General features: G+C 42.1%; 2 protein-coding genes across 16 annotated transcripts in view; both read left to right on the top strand.

The window, feature by feature from the left end:
• The window catches only part of ZNF532 (zinc finger protein 532), a 108001-nt gene extending 98191 nt beyond the window's left edge, over positions 1-9810 (top strand). For 8 of the 14 annotated variants that reach the window (XR_011504386.1, XM_044774806.2, XM_044774807.2 and 5 more), the window contains 4 exons: positions 87-176; positions 3807-3919; positions 5966-6113; positions 7992-9810. Coding sequence is in view for 12 of the 14 variants with exons in the window: in XM_044774806.2 (XP_044630741.1) it covers positions 87-176; positions 3807-3919; positions 5966-6113; positions 7992-8486 (846 nt within the window). In the remaining 2 variants the exon portion in view is untranslated. The other 6 variants (XM_070512943.1, XM_070512942.1, XM_070512941.1 and 3 more) reach the window with 5 other exon arrangements.
• An 8976-nt stretch (positions 9811-18786) lies between these two features.
• Positions 18787-20807, top strand: part of LOC106842482 (O-acyltransferase like protein-like) — a 64775-nt gene continuing 62754 nt past the window's right edge. Inside the window, exon 1 of one of the 2 annotated variants that reach the window (XM_014859028.3) lies at positions 18787-19001. In XM_014859028.3, the coding sequence (XP_014714514.2) occupies positions 18845-19001 (157 nt within the window). In that variant the 5' untranslated portion in view covers positions 18787-18844. The remainder of the gene's footprint in view (positions 19002-20807) is intronic. The other variant, XM_070512936.1, reaches the window with a different exon arrangement.

The raw sequence follows: 20807 nt of genomic DNA, 5'->3' as shown, positions 1-20807 counted from the left end.
CAGCGACCTCATCTCCCCATGGGTTGAGTAACGTCACACCGGTCCACACCTGGTGTTACAACTTCCCTCCTACCCTCCAATTTCAGATAACCCTCCTGCCACCACTTCACAAAAACTCAACAAGCCACAACCCTCTGATGCCCAGTTCCACAGGCAAACTGCAGGTCTTTTTCAAGGTAAACTTTATCTATGTATTTCTTAACCATTTAACATGCGTAAAACCATGCTACTGTTTTTATTAAATGTGTCACTGACGGACTTGTTGAGTGTTAGGCCCCTGACTTCATTTTTGCTGGAAGCCCTGTGGTTTTTATTGCCTGATTTTGCATCATGCAGTGGTACATAAACACGTTATATATATGTTGTGTTATAGCAGGACTGTGCCATATGTGGGTATATCTGTAGAATAGATTCCCAAGTGGAAGGGTCCAGAGTTTGAGGAGTTAAATTCTGGGGATTGCTGCTATGATATAGTTGGTTTGGTTTTTTCTTTTGTATAAAGAACGTTATGATAGAGCTGAAGAGTGTGTGTCAGCATGGTTTGGGAATAATTCCACTCCCTTTAATCTTAGACTTGTGGGTGTTTCTGGATGTGTGATGCCCATTAAGGAGGCCCTTTGCATGTTGGTGCAAGGCAGATACCTCCTGGAGGCGGGGATCTCAGGAGAAGCTGGAGACGATGTATGAAGTTGTGACGATTCTCCCTCTGACTTCTTCGAAATCCCCTGACACAGAAAGAGCCTTTCAAGCCAAGAGACAAGAAGGGACTGGTTGTCAGAATGGGAAATGTCTGATTGTGAGAGAGCCCATGCATTCCAAGACACATTCACCAAGTGCCATCCAAGTGCTTTCCGAGGCATTTTAGATCATGCAGCTCAGCCCAGAGCCCATGGCTAGGGCATTCAGAGCAGAGGAATTTGGTAAGAGGAGCCAGTGCTTGCTTTCTTAGAGGATGTGAAGATCAAGGAGTCAAAAATTGGAGATTAGGGAGAAAGTTTAGGAAGTGTTCCCAAGTGTTTGTTTTATTTGATATTTTATCTAAAGTTTTACAAAACTTTTCAGACCCTGCCAGCTTAATAGTTCACTCTTTCTTTAGTAAAGAGTGCTATTTGAAAGCAAACAATAATTCATAACAGAATAGAAAAATATGTTTCTTTTCTGATTTTAGTTAAATATGAAGTCTACTCAAGGCGCTGATTCCCTCGAGATCAGCTTACACTGCATTAACACCAGAAGGAAATAAATGACCTTGAAAGCCTTGAAAACATTGATGATAGGCTTTACATTTTCTTAATGCTGTTTTTTCCATTTTCATGTGATTTATAAAAATTGCCTTCTGTGTCATAAAGTAGCAGTATCAACTATCATAATATTGAAAATATAAGTTATAAAAATCAGTAAAGCACGTTTAAATAAGTTAGTATTTAAAATTTAACAAAGAAGAAAGTCACTTGTTTTGTTAGCCAATGTGAACATGGCAGGTTTGAAATGGAAACTGGTGTTTAAACCTGTAATTTTCTTGCCGTCAGTGATTTTGAAACTCTGCTCCATTGTTTTGGGATTGCACAGTTCATTTCTGCATTTTTTTATAAAGATGTTGAAAAAGAAGGAATATCTTACACATTGTCGACTCTTTTTGAAAATAGTAATTATTGATTCAGCTAAACTGCTCTTCATTTAATTTATTATCTACTGAGGATTTCTTTATTGATATTTCTCTTAAAACTTTGATTTTATATTAATATAGCTACAGCATAACAAGAAATAGAATATTAAATCCTTCATCTTAGAAAATCCACTTCACATTTCTCTGAGGCCTCTTGCCCTATTATGTGGCTGGAAAGATAAATTTCTGTTCTCTACGTCCTTTATGATTATTTGCTACAACTCTCTTGCTTTTAGAAAGATGTCTTGTGCGTGGACTCTTCCAGGTGATCTTAACCTTGTCCATCTTTTATGCACAAAATTCCACGGGAATTAGAATTAATAGATATTTAAATACCTTTATTGAAGCATAGCAGAAATATTCATGGCTGACTATTATTTTCTTAAAGCTTTATTCTCAAGAGACCTCTTATTCATTCTCTGGCTACGTAAGTGCTAATCTGGGAGACTGGGGATGGTCTGTTTTATGCAATCAACAGTTTTCTGAGGGAGTACCTTTGGGAGAAGGGGCACTGTGTCTCAGAGGCACTACCTGGTTATTGGCTTTGTTCTCCCTCTTTTTTCCCAGAGACGATTCTTATAATCTGGGGTATCTGTGCATGGATCCCAGAGGCGATGTGCTTAGGAAAACAATAAAAGCAACCGTATGACTTTGATCTTTAACTTGGAGAAGCAGCACACTCCTTTGCCCTTGTCTAGATTCAAGACCCTTTGAACGCCTGCTAGACTGATTTGCTTCATAAAAGACAGTACTTTCCACTCTTTTAGTTGAAACTTGGTTATGTAACTTTACTATTATTAATAAAAGAACTTTTATTGAGGATGTCTCTGTGTCCCAGGCACCCTTTCGTACCCCCGTCCCCCAGCACCCTCTGAGGAAGGCGCTGTGGTGACGCCCACCCTACAGTCTGGGGGCTGGGTGTCTGTGGAGGTTGGGAAGCTTTCCCCTGTCACACGATCTGTGAGCAGTGGAGGCAAGGAGACAAGTCCCAGCCCGTCTCTGGGACTCCAGAGCCAAACTCTCAACCACTTAAACAGATTTTCCTAGAAGGACGCGTTTGTCAGGTGATCAGTGTAAAAATAATTATAAAAATCTTTATCATTTCTTTATCACTTAGCTCACAGTTGCTTGTCTCTTCTTATTGCCAAAAATAGGAATGCTATTTCACATGAGAACTTACTTCTACTTCAGCCTTGTTTTTCATGAGGGTTGATCCAAATTTTGTTCCATTCATGAGGCTGACAGTTCTTTCTTGATTGAATTTCCTTGTGATGTGACATTCTTTAATTCCAGACTGCAGTGCACATCATCACCAAAGAATTTGTTTTAAAGTTAACCCACTAATTTTACTTCAAAGGTTCTACATGGGAATCTGTTGAATTAACATAATTATGTCTTAGCAATAGCTAAAGAGGGAAACTTTTAACTTTGATTTTATATCTCTCGATAGCTTTCTCTCGCACTCTCTCGCTGAGTTCCCCCCTACCCCGTATACAAATGTGCTCACACACCCAACATACACCACCAGGCAACCTCCATAAAGTGGTTTCAAACTTTTTTGTTCTTGAGATAACCAAATGATGTTATTTAAAACAAAAGACCTTCTGGCAAACTCTTTCCTCATAGAAGGAATAATTACTTAATCATTAGGGGGAAAAGTTAAAATGTTTAAAATTAGCCAGAGATTTAATTTAAAATGGCACATTGGCAAGCTTACATATGCTTTCTAGATATAACACTAACTCATTGGGTGTTTACTGAAGAATTATGTTTTCGTATGTTATCTGCTTTTTTAAAAATAACATTTCTATCTCTTGCAAAGAAAATTTAGGTAATGTTTTCTCTTCAAATATCTGGTTGTTTGTGTTGAATCAAAAATGTAAGTGTTTTTGAGAAAAAAAATACATAATTTTTTACTCTTCTGATAAAGTTTACCCGGTTCTCTAGAAAGTAGCCCCTTCACGATTACCCCAGCCCTACCCTCCCTTTTTGTTACATTTTAAAAAGAACCTTCTAGTTTGGTTACTGTGTTGTTAAATAAGCATGATTAACTTAAGCTATCATGAAAGACTTCTTAGTTTTTAAAGCGTTTCTGGTTTTGTTCTCTCAGTGACTTTCTCTCTCCTTTCTCCTGATAAAGCAAATGAAGAAGCACCCTTGCCGCCAGTGTGACAAATCCTTCAGCTCCTCTCACAGCCTGTGCCGTCACAACCGGATCAAGCACAAAGGCATCAGGAAAGTTTATACCTGCTCGTAAGTCGTAGTTTCTAATGTGGAAGCACAGTGAAAGGAGTAAGCTGGAACTTCTCCAAGGTTTTTCGTATTTTGCCATTACTTTCTGCTCCACATCCTCTGCTCCAGTTTATAGATTTCGTTTCTTAAATATATTCTGTTTTGACATACAGTTTCTTGGTTGTAATGCTTAAAAATACTAAAGTAAAACGGAGCAGTTTCTTGCATACCCTGTGTACATTCCTATGTTCTTATCTGTTATCCAGGCGTATGTATTTTATTACTGAGAATTTTGGAGAAGTGATTGATTTCCAGGTGCTTTTTGGTCTCTATACACACAGTGAGTTGCCAGCATTGGCGGGCTGATTTGGCTGGTTGATTTACTCCGTGGTTTGGAGCAGGCCCTGACAGAGCCCGGTCATGGAGTCAGTCCTAGGCTAGACCATTTGCCCCTTGGCTGCAGCCCACCACCTAATGCAGAGCAGCCTTTTCTCAGCACACACTGTTGGACCGTCATAGCACTCAGTGCATGGTCGTGAGTGACTTCTTTGTGTATTTGAAGATTAGAACTTGTTATATTATGGTTAGTGAAAAAACTTTATCACCCATTCAACTAGAACATGCCGAAAGTGAGTTGATATAACAAGGTCACTTACTTTAAGGCGCTTCTCATAAAAGAGAGAGGACTAAAAGACCCAGAAGCCACGTGGTCAGTGTGTAGCGTGTGACCATGATGAAAGCAGGGCTCCGTGTACCATGTGGTCAGGAGGCGGTGAAGCTTGGCTGTTAGATCAGTGGGGCTTTACTGTGTCTTGGTTGGTTAGGGAAAATTTCTTGGGTAGGAAAATAGGGATGTAGACTCTCCTTCAATGACATTGAAGCTGGGAGTGATTCCGATGAGATGAGAACATTCCGTAAATAAAGTCTGTATGTTGAGACCACACTGAAAGCATCAGAGAATTTAGAAGAAAGCCCAGGACCTAGCAGATGAGAAGGAAGTCTGGCGAGGCCTAACCCCTCATCTGATGGGTTTTGTCTATTTCCTGGTGAAGTCAGTATCAAGCAGTAAAATGGGATTGTCCGGCTCCTTTCGTTTGTTCTTCGGTGTCGGTGCCGGCTCCTGTCACAGCCCCTGGAGAGGATCTCTAACCTGAAATCATCAGGGTTTGGGACCAATCATTATAACATCCTCAGAAGCCTTTTCAAAGGCAGCAAATGTGGTTCCGTGTCAGACCGTGAGGGACTTGTCATCCTCCTTCACTGTGATCTTCTTGGTGTCTGCCTTATAGTGTCTGTAATCACCAGGGTCATTAACTTTTTGTTTACCTGTTTTGGGCCCATTTTATTAAGAAAATGGTAAATTCATATCTTCTAAAAAAATTGTATTCATAATCTACAGGGGATTTTTGCACAAGATGAAATGGAAACTTAAATAATTGACCTGCTTTGGATATCTGTTCACCATTTTCTGTGTTTTAATCTACTGAATGAACACGTGTTTGAGTGCTGTGGTTATAATCACGCATACTGTGTTTGTGTTTTGATGCGGAATTTGACAGGGCTGGAGCCCCGTCTTCTCTTCCTGATGGCAGAGTGGCCCAGGATGGTTACCATCGGCAGGAAGGGTGAGGGAGGGACCTTCTTCGTATTAAGTGCCTCTCATGATGCAAATTCTGAAGGAACACTCTGAGTCATTGTAAAGAAAACTTTTGAAATTTAATATTCTCCTTTTTAAAATTAAAGCCATCTGGAATTATGAATTAATTATGAATACTTTAACCAAACCTAGAAAATAAATATTCCATCTGAACCAAATTAGGCTGGTCCTGTAAGGACACAAAAATTGACAGAAAACTCTTTACAAAAGCTGCGAAATTGTTTTTCACCAATTGGAAACTATGATTTATAGCAAGATGGCTATTTCGCTTTGGACCTTTGGTCTTCATACAGGTCATCTTGACCCTTCAGAGTGTACCGTCGGTGGTGAAGGTCTTTCAGCGACAAGTACCTTCTTCGGCATGAGTTACTTTTCGGCAAGTAGGTTATCTCCCTGTCTTGGCTCCACAGGCACTGCCCCGACTCCCGGCGTACCTTTACGAAACGGTTGATGCTGGAGAAGCATATCCAACTCATGCACGGTATTAAGGACCCGGACTTGAAAGAAATGGCAGAAGCCGCCAACGAGGAGGAGACCGAAATAAAAGAAGATACCAAGGTCAAACACTGCACTTGATCTCTTTGTAGTAAAAGTGTGTCAACTTGCTTTTCCCATGTGTTCTTTCCATTTAAATTTTCCTACAGTTACACAATTTTAAAAATTCAGGGGCTGGCCCTGTGGCTGAGTGGTTAAGTTCGCGTGCTCCGCTGCAGGCAGCCCAGTGTTTTGTCGGTTTGAATCCTGGGCGCGGACATGGCACTGCTCATCAAGCCACGCTGAGGCAGTGTTCCACATGCCCCAACTAGAAGGACCCACACGAAGAATGTACAACTATGTACCGGGGGACTTTGGGGAGAAAAAGGAAAAAAATGAAAAATCTTAAAAAAAAAAAAATTCAGACTATGCATAAAGGTATAAAATAATGGGTAATCTCCCTCTACACCCATTCTGACCTTTCATCTTGCTCCTATTAGGTTTCTTCTATATCCTTCCAAAAACAGCTGTAGGGATCTCTTTACATTTATAGATTTTAAAATTTTATGTTGACTCATGGAAATTGTCTCTTAGCCAGAAGGAGTGTATAAAGCTAGATTCTTTTTCATTGGCAACATATCGGTTGTGAGAGGTACCTAATAAAAATTGATTCCTTTCAGCTTCTCTTTGTAACGATAAAAGATAACATGACAAATTCGTGCCTCGTTCTTACACCAGTGGATAGTGAACTTGAATCAGACAACAGGATACGTGATGACCTGTGTAAAGAGGTGTGTGTGCAGGTGCTTTTAGAGTTAAAGCAACAGTTGAGCAGACGTTGTAGAGACGTCTTTCGTTGGCACTGTGCTGCATCTGGAATGTACCTGGTAAAAGCGGCTGTGTGCTTCAAGGAGTTAACCACCGAGCAGAGCCTCGTTCGGATACAAGTCAGACTAGTGTGGCATTGAGCTGTACTCCCTTCCCTCGAGCAATGGCGGGGGGCGGGGTGGCAGGTGGAATAAACAGTGTAGGCGCAGAGGCAGCTTCTGGTCCAGGCCGCGTGTGAGTGGTGCCCTGTGAACAGGCCCGAAAGGGAGTAGGGGGGAGTGAGTGTTCTTTTGGCTTGGGTTTTTGGAGAGCTAGAAGTGAGGGGATTTGATGTGGGTCGGACCTGGAAAGCTGGAAAGGAAAGAGGAAGGCATGGCCAGCGGGGGAAGGGGTCTGCTGATGGCGCGGGGGCAGGAAAGGGCAGTCCCTCCAGGTGAGTCCCCACTGGCTCTCCATCTTAGTCAAAGAAAAAGCACAAGTCCCTGACATTTTCTCTCACACAAGGTGCTTTTCAGTCCGTCCGCCCCCTGCCTCTCCCTGGCCTCGTGTCCGCACACAGCTGGTCACCTGCTCCAGCCCCACTGGCCTCCCTGCTGTCCCCTGAGCACACAGGCCAGCTCCCACCTCGGCCTTTGCACGCACAGCTCTGCATGTCTGGACCCTTCCCCTGACGTGGGGGCACATGGCTCGCACCATGGCTGCGACAGACCTCTGTTCCGATGTCAACTATCACCAAGGCCGTCCCTGACCGAGCCACGTGACCTAACAGCCATCCCCTCTCCTGTGTCCTGGTTTGTTCCCGTGTGTCTGACACACTGTAGATTGACTCCTTTGTTTTCATCCTGCTCCACTGGAGCCTCCCTCCCCTGAAGGCTGGGGCTCGTTTGGTCATGCTTGCCCACTGGCCGGAGCGATGCCTGGTCACACGGGAACTCCGCTCACTTTTGCGGGGTGGATGAAAGGTGTGAGCATGGGGTGCAGTGGCAGACGCACAGCTGTAAGAAAACCCAGATCCCGCAGCTCCCAGAACACGTCTTCCCAGCGGCTCTGGAGTCCGAGAGAGCTGATCGTTTTATCACCCACACAGCAGACGGGTTTCAGTTGTGTCATCTGTTGTTTTTCTTCTTCTCAAAGGTTCCCAGTCCCAAGCGGAAGTTGGAAGAACCAGTTTTGGAGTTCAGACCTCCCAGAGGAGCAATTACTCAGCCACTGAAAAAGCTAAAGATAAACGTTTTCAAGGTTCACAAGTGTGCTGTGTGTGGCTTCACCACTGAAAATCTGCTGCAGTTCCACGAACACATCCCTCAGCACAAGTCGGACGGCTCCTCCCACCAGTGCCGCGAGTGCGGCCTCTGCTACACGTCGCACGTCTCCCTGTCCAGGCACCTCTTCATCGTGCACAAGCTGAAGGAGCCGCAGCCGGTGTCCAAGCAGAACGGGGCCGGAGAGGACAGTCAGCAGGAGAACAAGCCCAGCCACGAGGACGACGCGGCCGACGGCGCAGCGTCAGACAGAAAGTGCAAAGTGTGCGCCAAAACGTTCGAAACGGAAGCTGCCTTAAATGCTCACATGCGGACACACGGCATGGCCTTCATCAAATCCAAAAGAGTGAGCTCAGCTGAGAAATAGCCACGGACCTCCCCACGGAGAACCCCTGTCCACATTGGAATAAAAAGGACATTTTTGTTACAAAAAGTCTGCAGAATAATCGAGTTAACAGTCCTGTCTAGGCTGTTGCAATATACTCTCCTTCAGTGTACCTTCACCTCGTCGTGTATATCCTCGATAAGTATTAAAACAGTATTTGAGTTTAAAAGAGTTTGTATATATTTAAATGAATAACTTTTTATACTCTTTGTTACATGTTTGTATCAGTATTTAGTGGAAAATGTTTTTTTTTTTTTTTTCTTTCCAGGTTAGAATTTTTCTTTTTGTACTGTTTCTTTAAAACAGAGTTCTTAGTAACAGGGGCAGTTCCTGAATTCAAATAAACCATTTTGTATGTTACAGATTTGAATGGGTTAACTAATTACAGGCTAAGATAATGCCTTTTTTAGTGTTTTTAATTTTTAGAATTCACTACATAAATTGTAGGTGATTGTGGGTCTCAAAACACTAGGGACTTTTAAGTGTCTTAGCACCATCCTCAACGTGCCTGCTCTAAGTCTGGGAGTGCGCGTTTCTGACGTGACCGCACTCTGCGTGTGGCATTTTTTCCAGGCCACGCCAAACAGTGTTTAAAGCAGCCTTGCAGGTAGCTTCTTTCCCAGTGGTGGATAAAAACTTAGGCCAGAAATCCAGCAAGGAATGTGGATTTCCTTAATTCCATCTTCGAACGGGAGGAAGGGTATTATTCTAAAGGGAAAAAATGGGGGCTGGCGGTTTTCTGAGCAAATTTGCAAGGCTGGCTTATAGAGCACAAGGAGATAAAGTTACGAAAGGGCTGGACTACTGTAAAAGTTACAAATATATAGTTAGATCAATAGGTTTATATAGTCAAGTTTTTGTCATGTAATTTATTAACTATTACAAAGACACAACTAAAGATATCAAGTATTTCTCTGGCTCTTGACAGGAAAAAAAAAATCACAGTTGACTTAACCCTTTGCTGTCTAAAGAGTTGGCGTTTCCTTTTCTGGGTGCTACTGCCAAACGTTCTGGTACTTAGAGTTGGGATGCACAACTTCAACCACCGACTTATCGATGCAGCCGCCTGCGCATCGCGATTGGCCGTTCAATTAAGCACTGAGCCACCTGGGTTTAGTTCGGTCATTTCAATAAGTATCTTTCATATCGGTAGTTCTGCTTTATTGAAGTGCAGCAGAGGTACTCTTCTGTCCCTTCCGTTTATAGTTCTCTGGGAGAGTTATATTTTTTGGGTTTCGTTTTGTGTTTTCTTTTGCATTTTATATCTTGTATTTATCCCTGAACATGTTTTGTACTTTTTTTTTTTTTAAAGAAAAGAAATTCTTCTGTGTATATATAGATACTTGCATGATATACTGTAGTCAACGTTCGGTTCCTCAAAAGGTCTTGCTGCTGTCAGGTGTGGTGCACTACATCCATCATAACTGTATTAAACACATTTCATATGTAAATAAACGTGGGACATTTGGCCCTTGTGCTTCTGTGAGAGAGTTATTGATGGTGGGTCTCTGACGTTTTCATGAAGTTTAGGAAGTGATTAATCACAGGGACAGGCTACAGGATATTGCAAAATTCTTCCCACTCAGAAGAAGGGCATATTCGTTCTCATTAGCAATTGGCGGTTTTGTCACATTCTTGTTGACTCCTATCAGTCCATCGGTATAATCCGAGGGCGTGATTAAGTGTTCCTCAACTTGAAATTCAGTTTCTGTTACTTGTTGTATTTATACTTGTATTTCCCTAAGTTGTATTCATAGCACTTTCCTATGTTTCTGCTTTTGAACCTTGCAATAAACCTGTGCGGTGGGCTGCACAGGTCTTAATAGCCTAGTTCTACAGTTGAGGAAGCTGAGCTCAGATAAGTTCTTTGCCTAAGCCCTCATAGCTGGGAAGTGGCTTTGCATCTTAGAACCCAGATATTCTTGCTCTAAACCTAGTGCTCGCCTGTGTGTTCATGTACATATTGACAAATACTCACTTATTCAACAAATAAAATGTATGTGCAAAACACGATACTAGAATTTTTGTTTGTGGCACTAATGTCTTTTATGAGATAACCGGAAAGTCTGTCTAAAACACCCAAAAATGCTTGGTAATATGAAATTAGCATCTATTAAATGCCTAGTTGAGCATCCAAGAAAGTTTTTTAAAAATGCCCACAGGTCCAAGATGAAGAAGAAACTGAAATACAGGGTAGAAAAGCAGCATACCATGCTGTAGCCCTGGGAGGAAATTCGGATGGTTCAACTGAAGAGAGAATCGGTGTACTGGAAGATAGATCGTGAAGAAATTACCTGGAATACAGCACAGAGATAAAGAGATGAAATATATGAAAGAGGTTAGAAGTCAAAAAGGACGAAATGTGAAGATCTAACAAGTTTTATATGAGTTCCAGAAAGCGGGAATAGAATTTAGGAAGGGCTAGCATGGAAGATTCTTAGCCGTTAATGAAAGACATGAATATTTGGGTTAACTTGGTGAATGCAGAACAAAAATCCACACTAGGACTTGTGAATTCTACGCGGTCTTCATTAGCTGTAGATGCTTTGTGGTTGTAGATGTGGGCATTTGAGAAACGGGACCTAATCAGATTAAAGGCAGAAAACGGGCCTGCTCAGTGAGTTCTTAGGAAGCCGATTTCCTCTGTTTAGTGGGGAGGTACGAGCTGAGGCTGACAGTGTAAGCTTGTGCCAAGTTGTAAAAAGCCTTGAAGGACAGACTAAGGGGTTTGTACTCTGATAGAGATGAGTTATTTGGACAGGGGAGTGACATAACCATATGAATTGGTGACAGTGTTTAGAATGGGTGGTGGGAGAGTGTATCAATCAGCGTAAGTTATGCTATAGTTACAACCCTATATCTTAATGACTTATGACAAGACTGAGTTCTTGTTTACATTTGATATCCATTGAGGGTTGACTGCGACAAGTGCCATTAAATGCTCTGGCCCAGAAGTGACAAGGGGTCACTTCTCACAGCTCATTGGCCAAAACCAGTTACATGTTCCTATGTAATCACAAGGAGGCCAGGAAGAGTGATTCTACCATGTGCCCAGAAGGCTGAAAATACTTGAACAGCATAAATGACCATCACAGGAATAAGGTGTAAGTCGGTGTGGCTGTGGTGCTAATGCAGTAGTGCATGTGGGCGTGCAGACTCGACCGAGGAGAGGAGGCTTGGAGAGAGGCTGCAGTTGTGGGTGGCATTTCAGAAGTAGTATTGTGAGGATTTTGTGTGGTGGGATACAGAGAAAGAGGATAAGTCTGATTGGAAAGTTCAAACCTAGGTGATTTCTGAAATAGATTTTTTTTCAAGGTTTAGATTACTTACATAGAAATATGAAAGAGCTAGTTACGGGGAAGCTTGTGCTTTAGATATACATACGAGATACGTTCTTGTTTGAACGCGTCTGGTTGGATGATGTTATTTTATCAATAACTGAGTAACAGTGATGCATAAAGAAGGATGCCAGCAAGGTGATAAGAACTTATAACATGAGAAAAAGGAAAATGTGGGCTTAGACTCCATGGCATAAATCACTTCTTCCTCCCAAACACATTTTCAGCAAATTCCTGACTCCTACTCGAGTAAGTATTCTGAAGAACAGCTGTTCCACCCTAAAGCCCTGGTGGGTGCTTCTCTCCAGGGTCAGTGGGCTGGTGAGTTCCATCCCAGGATCTTTGACCAACAGGGAGATTTCCTGTTGGAAACTTGGGCCAAGATTAGTGTATTATTTCATGTTAAAATATTCATCATGCTGTGAGCACTGTTTTTTAATGCCTACTTGGAAGGGGATAAAAGGAAAATGTGTTTGAAGAACTTCATAAAATATGACTTAAAGGAACCATTCATCTATCCCAAAGAATGGTCTGAAAATAGAGAGGGGTGTGCTGAGTGTGGGATGCTATTTATGCCATTTAGTTACACGCAAACACACACACACTTTGCAAATCAGATGCTCTAAGGATCCCAGAGTGTAGCTCTTAGTGTTAAGCATGCATCTTCTAAATAAGGAACCTAGACTTAGTTACCTTAAAAACATGGCTCCCGCTTAGGCATAAGTCGTCCTTTGCTTAAATGGATCCTTCAACCTTCTTGTTTACTTGGAGTTTCTTTTTGCAATTAGGGGCCTCACATCCCTACAGAGTTAATCGTAAACCTTTGCTATATGACAATGTGAACTTAATCTCTGCAAAGAGCCTCTCTTCTGATTATTAGAAGCTTCTGTACTAGCCAGTTGTACTTCTGTAGTCACCGTCACCCCCAAACCATTTATTTTGAATAGCCCAGCCTTGGTCCACATGATTTGGGTGTGAGGCTGAATTTGAGACTTGGCTACTGTCAGTCTTCCCTGTAAAAGAGAGCATTCTCTTTTCACATCCATTTTCCCCTCCCTGCTGTCCTGATTTTGGTGAACATTTTAGTAAGGACTCAGTACATTTGATGGTAAAACTTTCATCATCTTAGCCTATATATTTCTGGGATTTTGCTCACTCGCATTTGCTGCCTTTGTTGGGAAGGCAGATGTGAGGGAGCCCAGCATTAGATCCTGTGTGAATTAGGGTTCTAGCAGGACACGATAGCACACTAGAAAATGTTTAAAGAAATTAAGGGCCTATATATGGAGCTGTGGGCTGGAACAAGGGATGTTGAGGCACCCAGGGACTAGCATGGTGGGGAGCTGTTACTACCCTCAGGTCTGCCGAGAGGGGTGGAGTTGGAGCCTGGAACAGGGACCTCTAGATGAGAGCCAGAGCCAGAGACACAGTGAAGCCAAGAGGGTGTGGGAGGGAAATGACAAAGAAGCTGTTTCCTCACACTTGAAGGTTTCCTGCCCACACCTCCCACTGGCCAAAGCCAAATAAAACCTAGAGGACAAGGAAGCCCCAGTAATAGTCTGTAATGTCCATGAGCTGGGCACAGCACAGGGTGAATGATGATCTCGGGTACCGGGTGGGAGACATGATGCTCACAGACACCCAGCACGCACTTTTGGAAGTATGTGCTCTATACTGGTAATATTGTCGATGTGCATTTTACCCCTGATAGGCAGGCTGTTAGCTGGAAAAGTGTACTCTAGAATCCACATTTACCTTTTCTTTCTAATTACCTTACCAGGTTTATCCTGGAATTATACCCTTTCCCTAGTGGTTATTTTTACTTAAGGAAACAGAATAGCATTTCCCAGAAAATATTCTTTGCTAGTTTCCAAATTCAATTTATGAGGTTAGTTCTGACTCATAAAGCAGCACTATTTATAATGTTTCATAGTATTTAAAGGAACTGATTATTCAATTTGCTTTGCTATTTTATTGCAAGCTGCTTATCCTTGAGCTTTTCTACAGTTACAATTGTAAATTACACTACCATGGCAGGTCTGTTTCTCAACACAATCCTTTGCAAGACTATATTTTTATCTAAGGGAGAGCTATAATTATAGTCTGCCATTCACACCTCCAACTCAGTTCCAGAAAGTGTGGGTTTAGCCCAAGAGTAATTTTCTGACCTTCAGGTTAAGTCAAATTTAATTGGATTGGTTATTTCTGGATAATAAACATTTAGTTGATGAAAAAGAACAAGGAAGGCATAGATCTGATTGGAGAGGATGGTGCGATGTTGACAAGAGTCGGGAGAAAGCAGAGTGCAAGGGCCAAAGGGAACGACTCTATTTGGGAAGGGTAGAAGATATTTCTCCAAGCAGGAGTAGTGGACCTTTATCTTGATTTTGTCACTTCAGCATCTGATCCCCTTCCAGGATTGGGGAATCTGCCGTTGTATGAATCTCAGGAGGAGAGGGATCTTGCTTCCTACTCCAGAAACCAAAAGGTCACTCTTCATGACCCCTAGCCGCCTAATGTCAGGCATGGGATGACCAATACGTGGCCAAAATGATGCTCTTGCTTTGACTCTCTAGTAGGTGATACAAAGAAGCAGGGACAGTTTAATTCATTCATTCTAGTGGCGTGGTGGCAATAGTCATAGTGATTGTAGATGGAGAGTGACCTTGTGAATTGCACTGGTTGGTCAGGGAAAGGGAAGGACCAAGATCTGGGAGGAAAGAATGTGGACATTCCTCCGCATCTCTGCTCACTGTGGAATCAGTCTGCCTTCAAGGAACCACCGAACCATCTTGAACCTAGGGAGTGCTGACAGCATGGTGGGACATTCCAAAGCTCAGCCTCTTGCTTCCCTCTGAATAAGACACCAGCCAAACAACATGATACTATCAGTTATTTTAGATGAGACTTACCAAGATAAGCAGAAGTGTGTGCCTTTCAATAGCCGTGAGACCCCAGCAGACCTTCCATCCCCAACATCCGGTCACTTCACCAACCTCATCTCCTACCACTTCTTCCCACCTCCACCTCACTCCCTCCTATTGTTCCTTTAATACGCTAGTCACATTCCCTTCATGGGACCTGGCACTTGCTGTTCCCTCTGCCTAGAATGTTCTTCCCTCTGTAGTTATTCCCATGTGGGCTTTTTTTCTTCTTTCCAGTTGGCTCAGAGAGCCCTTGCAGGTCACCTGACTAAGATGTGCCCGAACCCACCAATGGCTCACACCTGCTTCACTGCTCTCCATTTCTTTACTCTGCATTATTTCTCTTCCTAGGACTTATCACTCCTGACGTTATATGCTTATTTGTTAACTGACTGCCATCCTCTGGATAAATGTCCTGAGCTGTTCCAGGAACACTGCCTGCTTTCTGATCTGCCATTTCCTCTCATTGCAAGAGGCGTTTTCATTTTGCAGCCTGAGAGCAGCAGATATTAGTTACATTTTCCCCATCAGCTTGATCCTTATTCTTGTCAACAAAGACAAATCCTTGTTTTCTCAAACCCATTGCCAAACGATGAGAGGCCTAATGCTCTTTCCTTCCCCATAGAGCTAGTTACGTGAATAAAATGCCTGCGGCATTAATAATAGCGTCAGCTAGCTGGTTGCTGCTGCCTCAGGAATGATGAAAACCTGCTTTCAGCGAAGGAAGGTGTTATTTATTTTCGTGTCCTATTTTTACACCCGGCACATGCCCTGCATAAAACAGGTGCCTACAATGTCTTCATAAATCACCTGAGTCTCCCTGAACCTTGACTAGTCATAATTTTATTTCTCAGGAGTTGGGACAAATTAGTGGGATCTTGAGCTATTAATTACACAAAAGTAAGATTCTCTTTTTTCCTTTTTGTTTAGATAATATTTGAAAATCATTGTAGGTCGGTTTTATTACTAATGATTTTTTTTTTAAAGCCAGAATCAGTCACTTTTCAATTTTTTTTTTCTCCCCAAAGCCCCAGTACACAGTTGTATATCCTAGTTGTAATTCCTTCTAGTTCTTCCAAGTGGGGCGCTGCCACAGCATGGCTGGATGAGCGGTGTGTAGGTCTGCACCCAGGATCTGAACTGGAGAACCCCAGGCCACTTAAGCTGAGCACACGGAATTAAGCACTCAGCCACAGGGCCAGCCCCACTAATGATTAACACGTGGATATATATTCTCATTATTTTTTTTCTAGTTGAGAAAAGATGTATTTAACACTGAATTATAAAGCAATATTATTCTTATTTTTGATAACTATACACCATCAACAACTGTCTAGGAAATAAATCCAGATTTCAGAGGTTTTTCTGTTTAATCACTCCTAAATATTCAAATTACCTAAACTTCCTGTGTTTTCAATCCTCCCCCTCCCCCAGCTTTTTTTAACATAGAGTCAAGCACAGGGCGCATTTGGAATTGCGAGCTCTAATGCTAACGAATATTTTTTGTGACTCAAGAGCTCTAATGTAATACTGGGAAACAACTGTGCGAGGTAGGCTGATCTTACAATTTTATGATTTTACAGACGGGGAAATTGAACCAGCTTCTGACAGAGCCAGGACTTGAAGCCTGGTTTCTGGTGCCAAATTAAGTTCCTTTTTTAGTGCAAGTTATTGCTTTCTCTATATAATTCCAGGTTGGATGTTCTCTTTCATTTTTTGCATTGAACTTTCAATTTCTCCTTCAATTTAAGAATATCCTCCGAGGTGCATCATAACAACCAAGGCGTTAATGGCAGAAAATAATTTTGAAGGTAAACTCAGAGGTTGGAGGGGTAGAGAAGACCTTAAAAGTCGTTTGTATCAGGACCATCTGATGCTAAATCTTGTAACACCCACATGCAACGTTCAACCACTATTTGAACACCTCCAAACTTCGAGACCTCTATACTATTTGCAAGAGCCCAGGTCATCTTTGGGTACTTTTGACTATTAGAAAGTTCTTTATTATTGTTTTAAAACTGCCCCTTTGTAACTTGGATCTAATGGCCTTTTTTTTTCAAGGACCTATTTGCCCAGTAGCACTTTAACTATTTCAGCTGTGTGCCTGAATCTTTTTTCTTTAGGCCAATAACAATGACAGAGAGTAATAATAAATTACCACAATAGCTTCTGTTTATTAAGGGTTTACTACAGGTCAGACACTGCAAGGCCTCCTTGTATATACATTATCTGGGTGTCTGGTATATATATTATCATCTGCCAGGTGTAGTAACTGTTTAGAATATAAAGATAATAATAGCTAGTATGTTTGAGTTTTTATGATGGGCCATTTTAAATATAAGTATTTTAAATATATTAGTATTTGAAATACATTATTTTAAATAGTATTTTAAATATATTATTTAAATCTTAAAACGATTCCAAAAGGTAGAGACTATTGTTATCCTAATTTTCCAGATGAAGTCATTGAGGTCGCGAGACTGCCCCAGCTCACAGGGTAGTTATTTAGTGTCAGCTTTGGCTTTTGGCCGTTACATAGACCACCTCCAGGAAAGCCCAGGTAGATGAAAAGAGCACAGCGCCTGCCCTCATGATGCTTCCAGGCTGTAAGGAGGGAGGAACGCAGTGTAAGGAGGTGAAGAGAGGATGCGAGGCGATTAGGGAGCATGGAGAATTGACACTTATCCTCACCCAAGGGGAAGCCCAGGGGAGCTTCCTGGAAGAGTCAACACCTACTTAGAAGAGTAAGTAGAGTAGGTAAGTAATGCCCAGGAAGAGGCAGGCTTGGGGAAGGACACTGGGGACAGAGGTGACAGCGTGCAAGGAAGGGTGCTCTTGTCTGAATGTGTCCTCCCAAATCCATATGTTGAAATCCTAACCCCCAGAGATGACATACTGGGAGATGGGGACTTTGGGAGGAGATCAGGCCCTGAGGGTGGAGCCCTCATGAGTGGGATTCATTTTGTTATAAAGGAGACCCTACAGAGATCCTTCACCCCTTCCAGCCGGTGAGGACACAGAGAGAAGGTGCCAGCTATGACCCTGGAAGACGGCCTTCACCGGAACAGGACCGTGCCAGCACCTTGATCACAGACTTCCAGCCTCCAGAACTGTGACGAGTAAATTTCTGTTGTTTGTAAGCCACCCAGTCTGTGGTCTTTTGCTATTGCAGCCCCTACGGACTCAGACAAAGGGTATCGGTCTGGGATGCTAGAGGCTGCTGGGAAGCCAATGAGCAGCAGGAAGTACAACTGAGTCACGGCCAGCCACAGGTGTGGACGTGTTCTGGCAGTGTAAACAAGATTTGCATCATATTTTAAATATAGTTAGGGAGGTGACTATTTAAAGAAAGCGTTTCTGGAAAGAAAATATTTACACCGGGAGAAATCCAGAGCCACACATTTTACATTTTCTTAAAGTAGATGAACACCGTTACGCTGGTCTTTTTTTGTCAGCATCATTTCCTTTCCAGGATGCGTGTTCTAAGCCTCCATGTGAGGATGCGTGTGCTTATATGTAACACAGCAATACTGTGGCTTTCCATGAGGGAGTTCACCACTCCCACACCTATGTCACATTCAAAGCCCAGCAAACACATTAACAGATGCAGAAAATATCCAGATGATCATGGAGAAGCCTTACTTTGCTTATCATTTATTCGAATGTTTTATAGGTTGGATTCGTAATCATTCTTGGGCAAAAAACAAATATTGCCACTTAGCCTCCTCTGCATACTTTTTAAACCCAGAGATATACACAAGCCCGTCTAACTGGAAAAAATCTAGCCTTCTCCGTGTTAGCTGGAAATGTTAATCTGCATAACTAAAGGAAGCCAGGTGGCCAGCGGCCCCCACATCCGTAGCCGGTTTTACTCAATAATAACAAGTTGTATGTCAATCGGTTTCCATGGTTTGTTCCTCTTGGCTGCTCTGCAGGTGGCTGAGGAGACACAGCTTGTTTCTGCATGTTAAGGAGCAAGCGATGTCACATTTTCCCTCAACACGTTATCAACTAGCGTTTCATAAATATAGGGCTCTTTGTCTGAGAGGGGAGTTTTATCCTGACAGGTTAAGGGACGATGATGGTCCTGACTTTACTGTTTAGTCTGCTGTCTTTTCAATTTCAGTTACCTTTTGTTTCTTCCGCCAGAAACATTTCTCTCAAGTGCATGCAAGACACTGATGAATTCCTTTCTGATCTGAATTCAGTGAAGCCCAAAGAATACGCTCTAAGAAGTAAGTAGGTTTTCCTGGCCCTTGGGGTAGGTGAACACAGGGCAGTCTGAGGTTCGTGCTGGAGCATTCTAGAAAAACTCTTGAGAGTTAAAAACACAGAACCAAACGGGGAAGACAAATGAACCTTAATTTACAAATTGCACCAGGAATCAAGGAGGGAGGAGGAATTTTTATTGCAGAAGGCAACAGAGGAAGTGGTATGAATTCTAGCCAGAAGGAATCTCGTGAGGGCCAACCTCTTAATAAGACAAGAATTGTTTATAAATTGTGTGATGCTGTTTACTATTGTTGAAGTTGATAGTATTTCACTGTCGTATGAGATTGCTTACTTTATTTCATCTTCTAGACATTTAGTCTGCTTTTGATAATGAATTGCTTCATTATTCAGGGAACGAGTCTTGCCCGTTATGTGTTTGCTAGTAAATTCTAGGAGTGTGTTGGTGAATGTCCCGGCTCAAGCTGGAAGATGTTCCACTGTAGCCAAAACTTTTTCTTTGCATATGATCTGGAAGGACTTTAGGCTGCCAGAATTTTTTTTTTTGTCAGTTTCCCAAAATTATTCTCACAATTAAAGGGACACAAAATTTCCTGCCAGAAAGAGGCAGGAAATCAGATTTGCTTTCAGAGGGGTAATCTCTCAGGGAGAATGATTTGTTGATGATGCTGATGGACACCACCACCAAGGAAAATGTAAAAACTCACTCTTTCCAAAGCCAGAAAAACGATCATGGCAATTTCCACTTACATTTTGAACACATGACTAATATTTTGTCTTGGGAAACAGCAAAAATATATGTCATAAATATAGACAAGTTTTGATCTAATATTGGGTAGTTCAAAATAGTACACGATTTGAAGCATTTGCCTTTCTACACTGGATTAATTCTCCTAATATTTAATGAAACGGTAGGAAAATATAAATCCACCTAATTCAATAGCCATCTTCAAGTCCCATTTTGGAATTGATTATGTTTTGCTACAACACTTGGTGATATTGACAGGGAACATTCTGGCAAACCCCAGCCAAATAAGCTGGCCAAGAAAAATCCAGAAGGTGCAATGACTGGTTTAGATTTCTGGTGATGAGGAGGTGGCACATATTGCCATTGTTAGTCATAGCCTTGTTAGTTCTTTATTTGCCCTAAAATGTCCCCTAGTCATGCACCAATGATGGTCCATCTGTAGGGGCCTGAAAACTGAAATTTTCTTTTTTCAGTTAAAAAATTTTCCCCAAGGTGAATGGTCCAAGAAAGAATTGAATGATTTACATAAATGGGATAGATGACCGTTACTTAATTTAATAGATGAATGCTGCCATCTGTAGTTGTTTTAACTGATTTTCATTCTAATGTACCAAAAACACTGGATGTCGTTGCTTTGACATTTTGCCTGAGATTTTTAGCACAGCACGTGGTTCTGACCTCCATTCTCACCATGGTTTTCCTGACAGTCGTGTGGGTGGAAAAATAGTAAGAGTCAGCATTTAGAGAGTACTTTACATGGCAGGCCCGCCCCCAGCCCTGTGCAGGAGTGGTCTCATTTAGCCCTCCTGCGGGGAGGGTGTTATTATCATCTTTATTCGGTAAATGAGAAAACAGACACAGAGATGTAAAGCATCTTGCCTGAAATAAGTGGTAGAGACAGGATTTGAGCCCAGATCATGTTTACCGAGCCTGTACTTTGAATCATTGCCTAAAATAAGCAACAAGAGAAACAAGGGAAAAAGAAATCCGCAGCAAAAAAGGAATGAAGCAAGGGGCTGGCCTGGTGGCATAGTGGTTAAGTTTGCGCCCTCTGTTTCAGCGG

Source organism: Equus asinus, chromosome 7 (assembly GCF_041296235.1).
Source record: "Equus asinus isolate D_3611 breed Donkey chromosome 7, EquAss-T2T_v2, whole genome shotgun sequence".
Classification (NCBI taxonomy): domain Eukaryota; kingdom Metazoa; phylum Chordata; class Mammalia; order Perissodactyla; family Equidae; genus Equus; species Equus asinus.
This window is presented reverse-complemented; position numbering and strand designations above follow the sequence as displayed.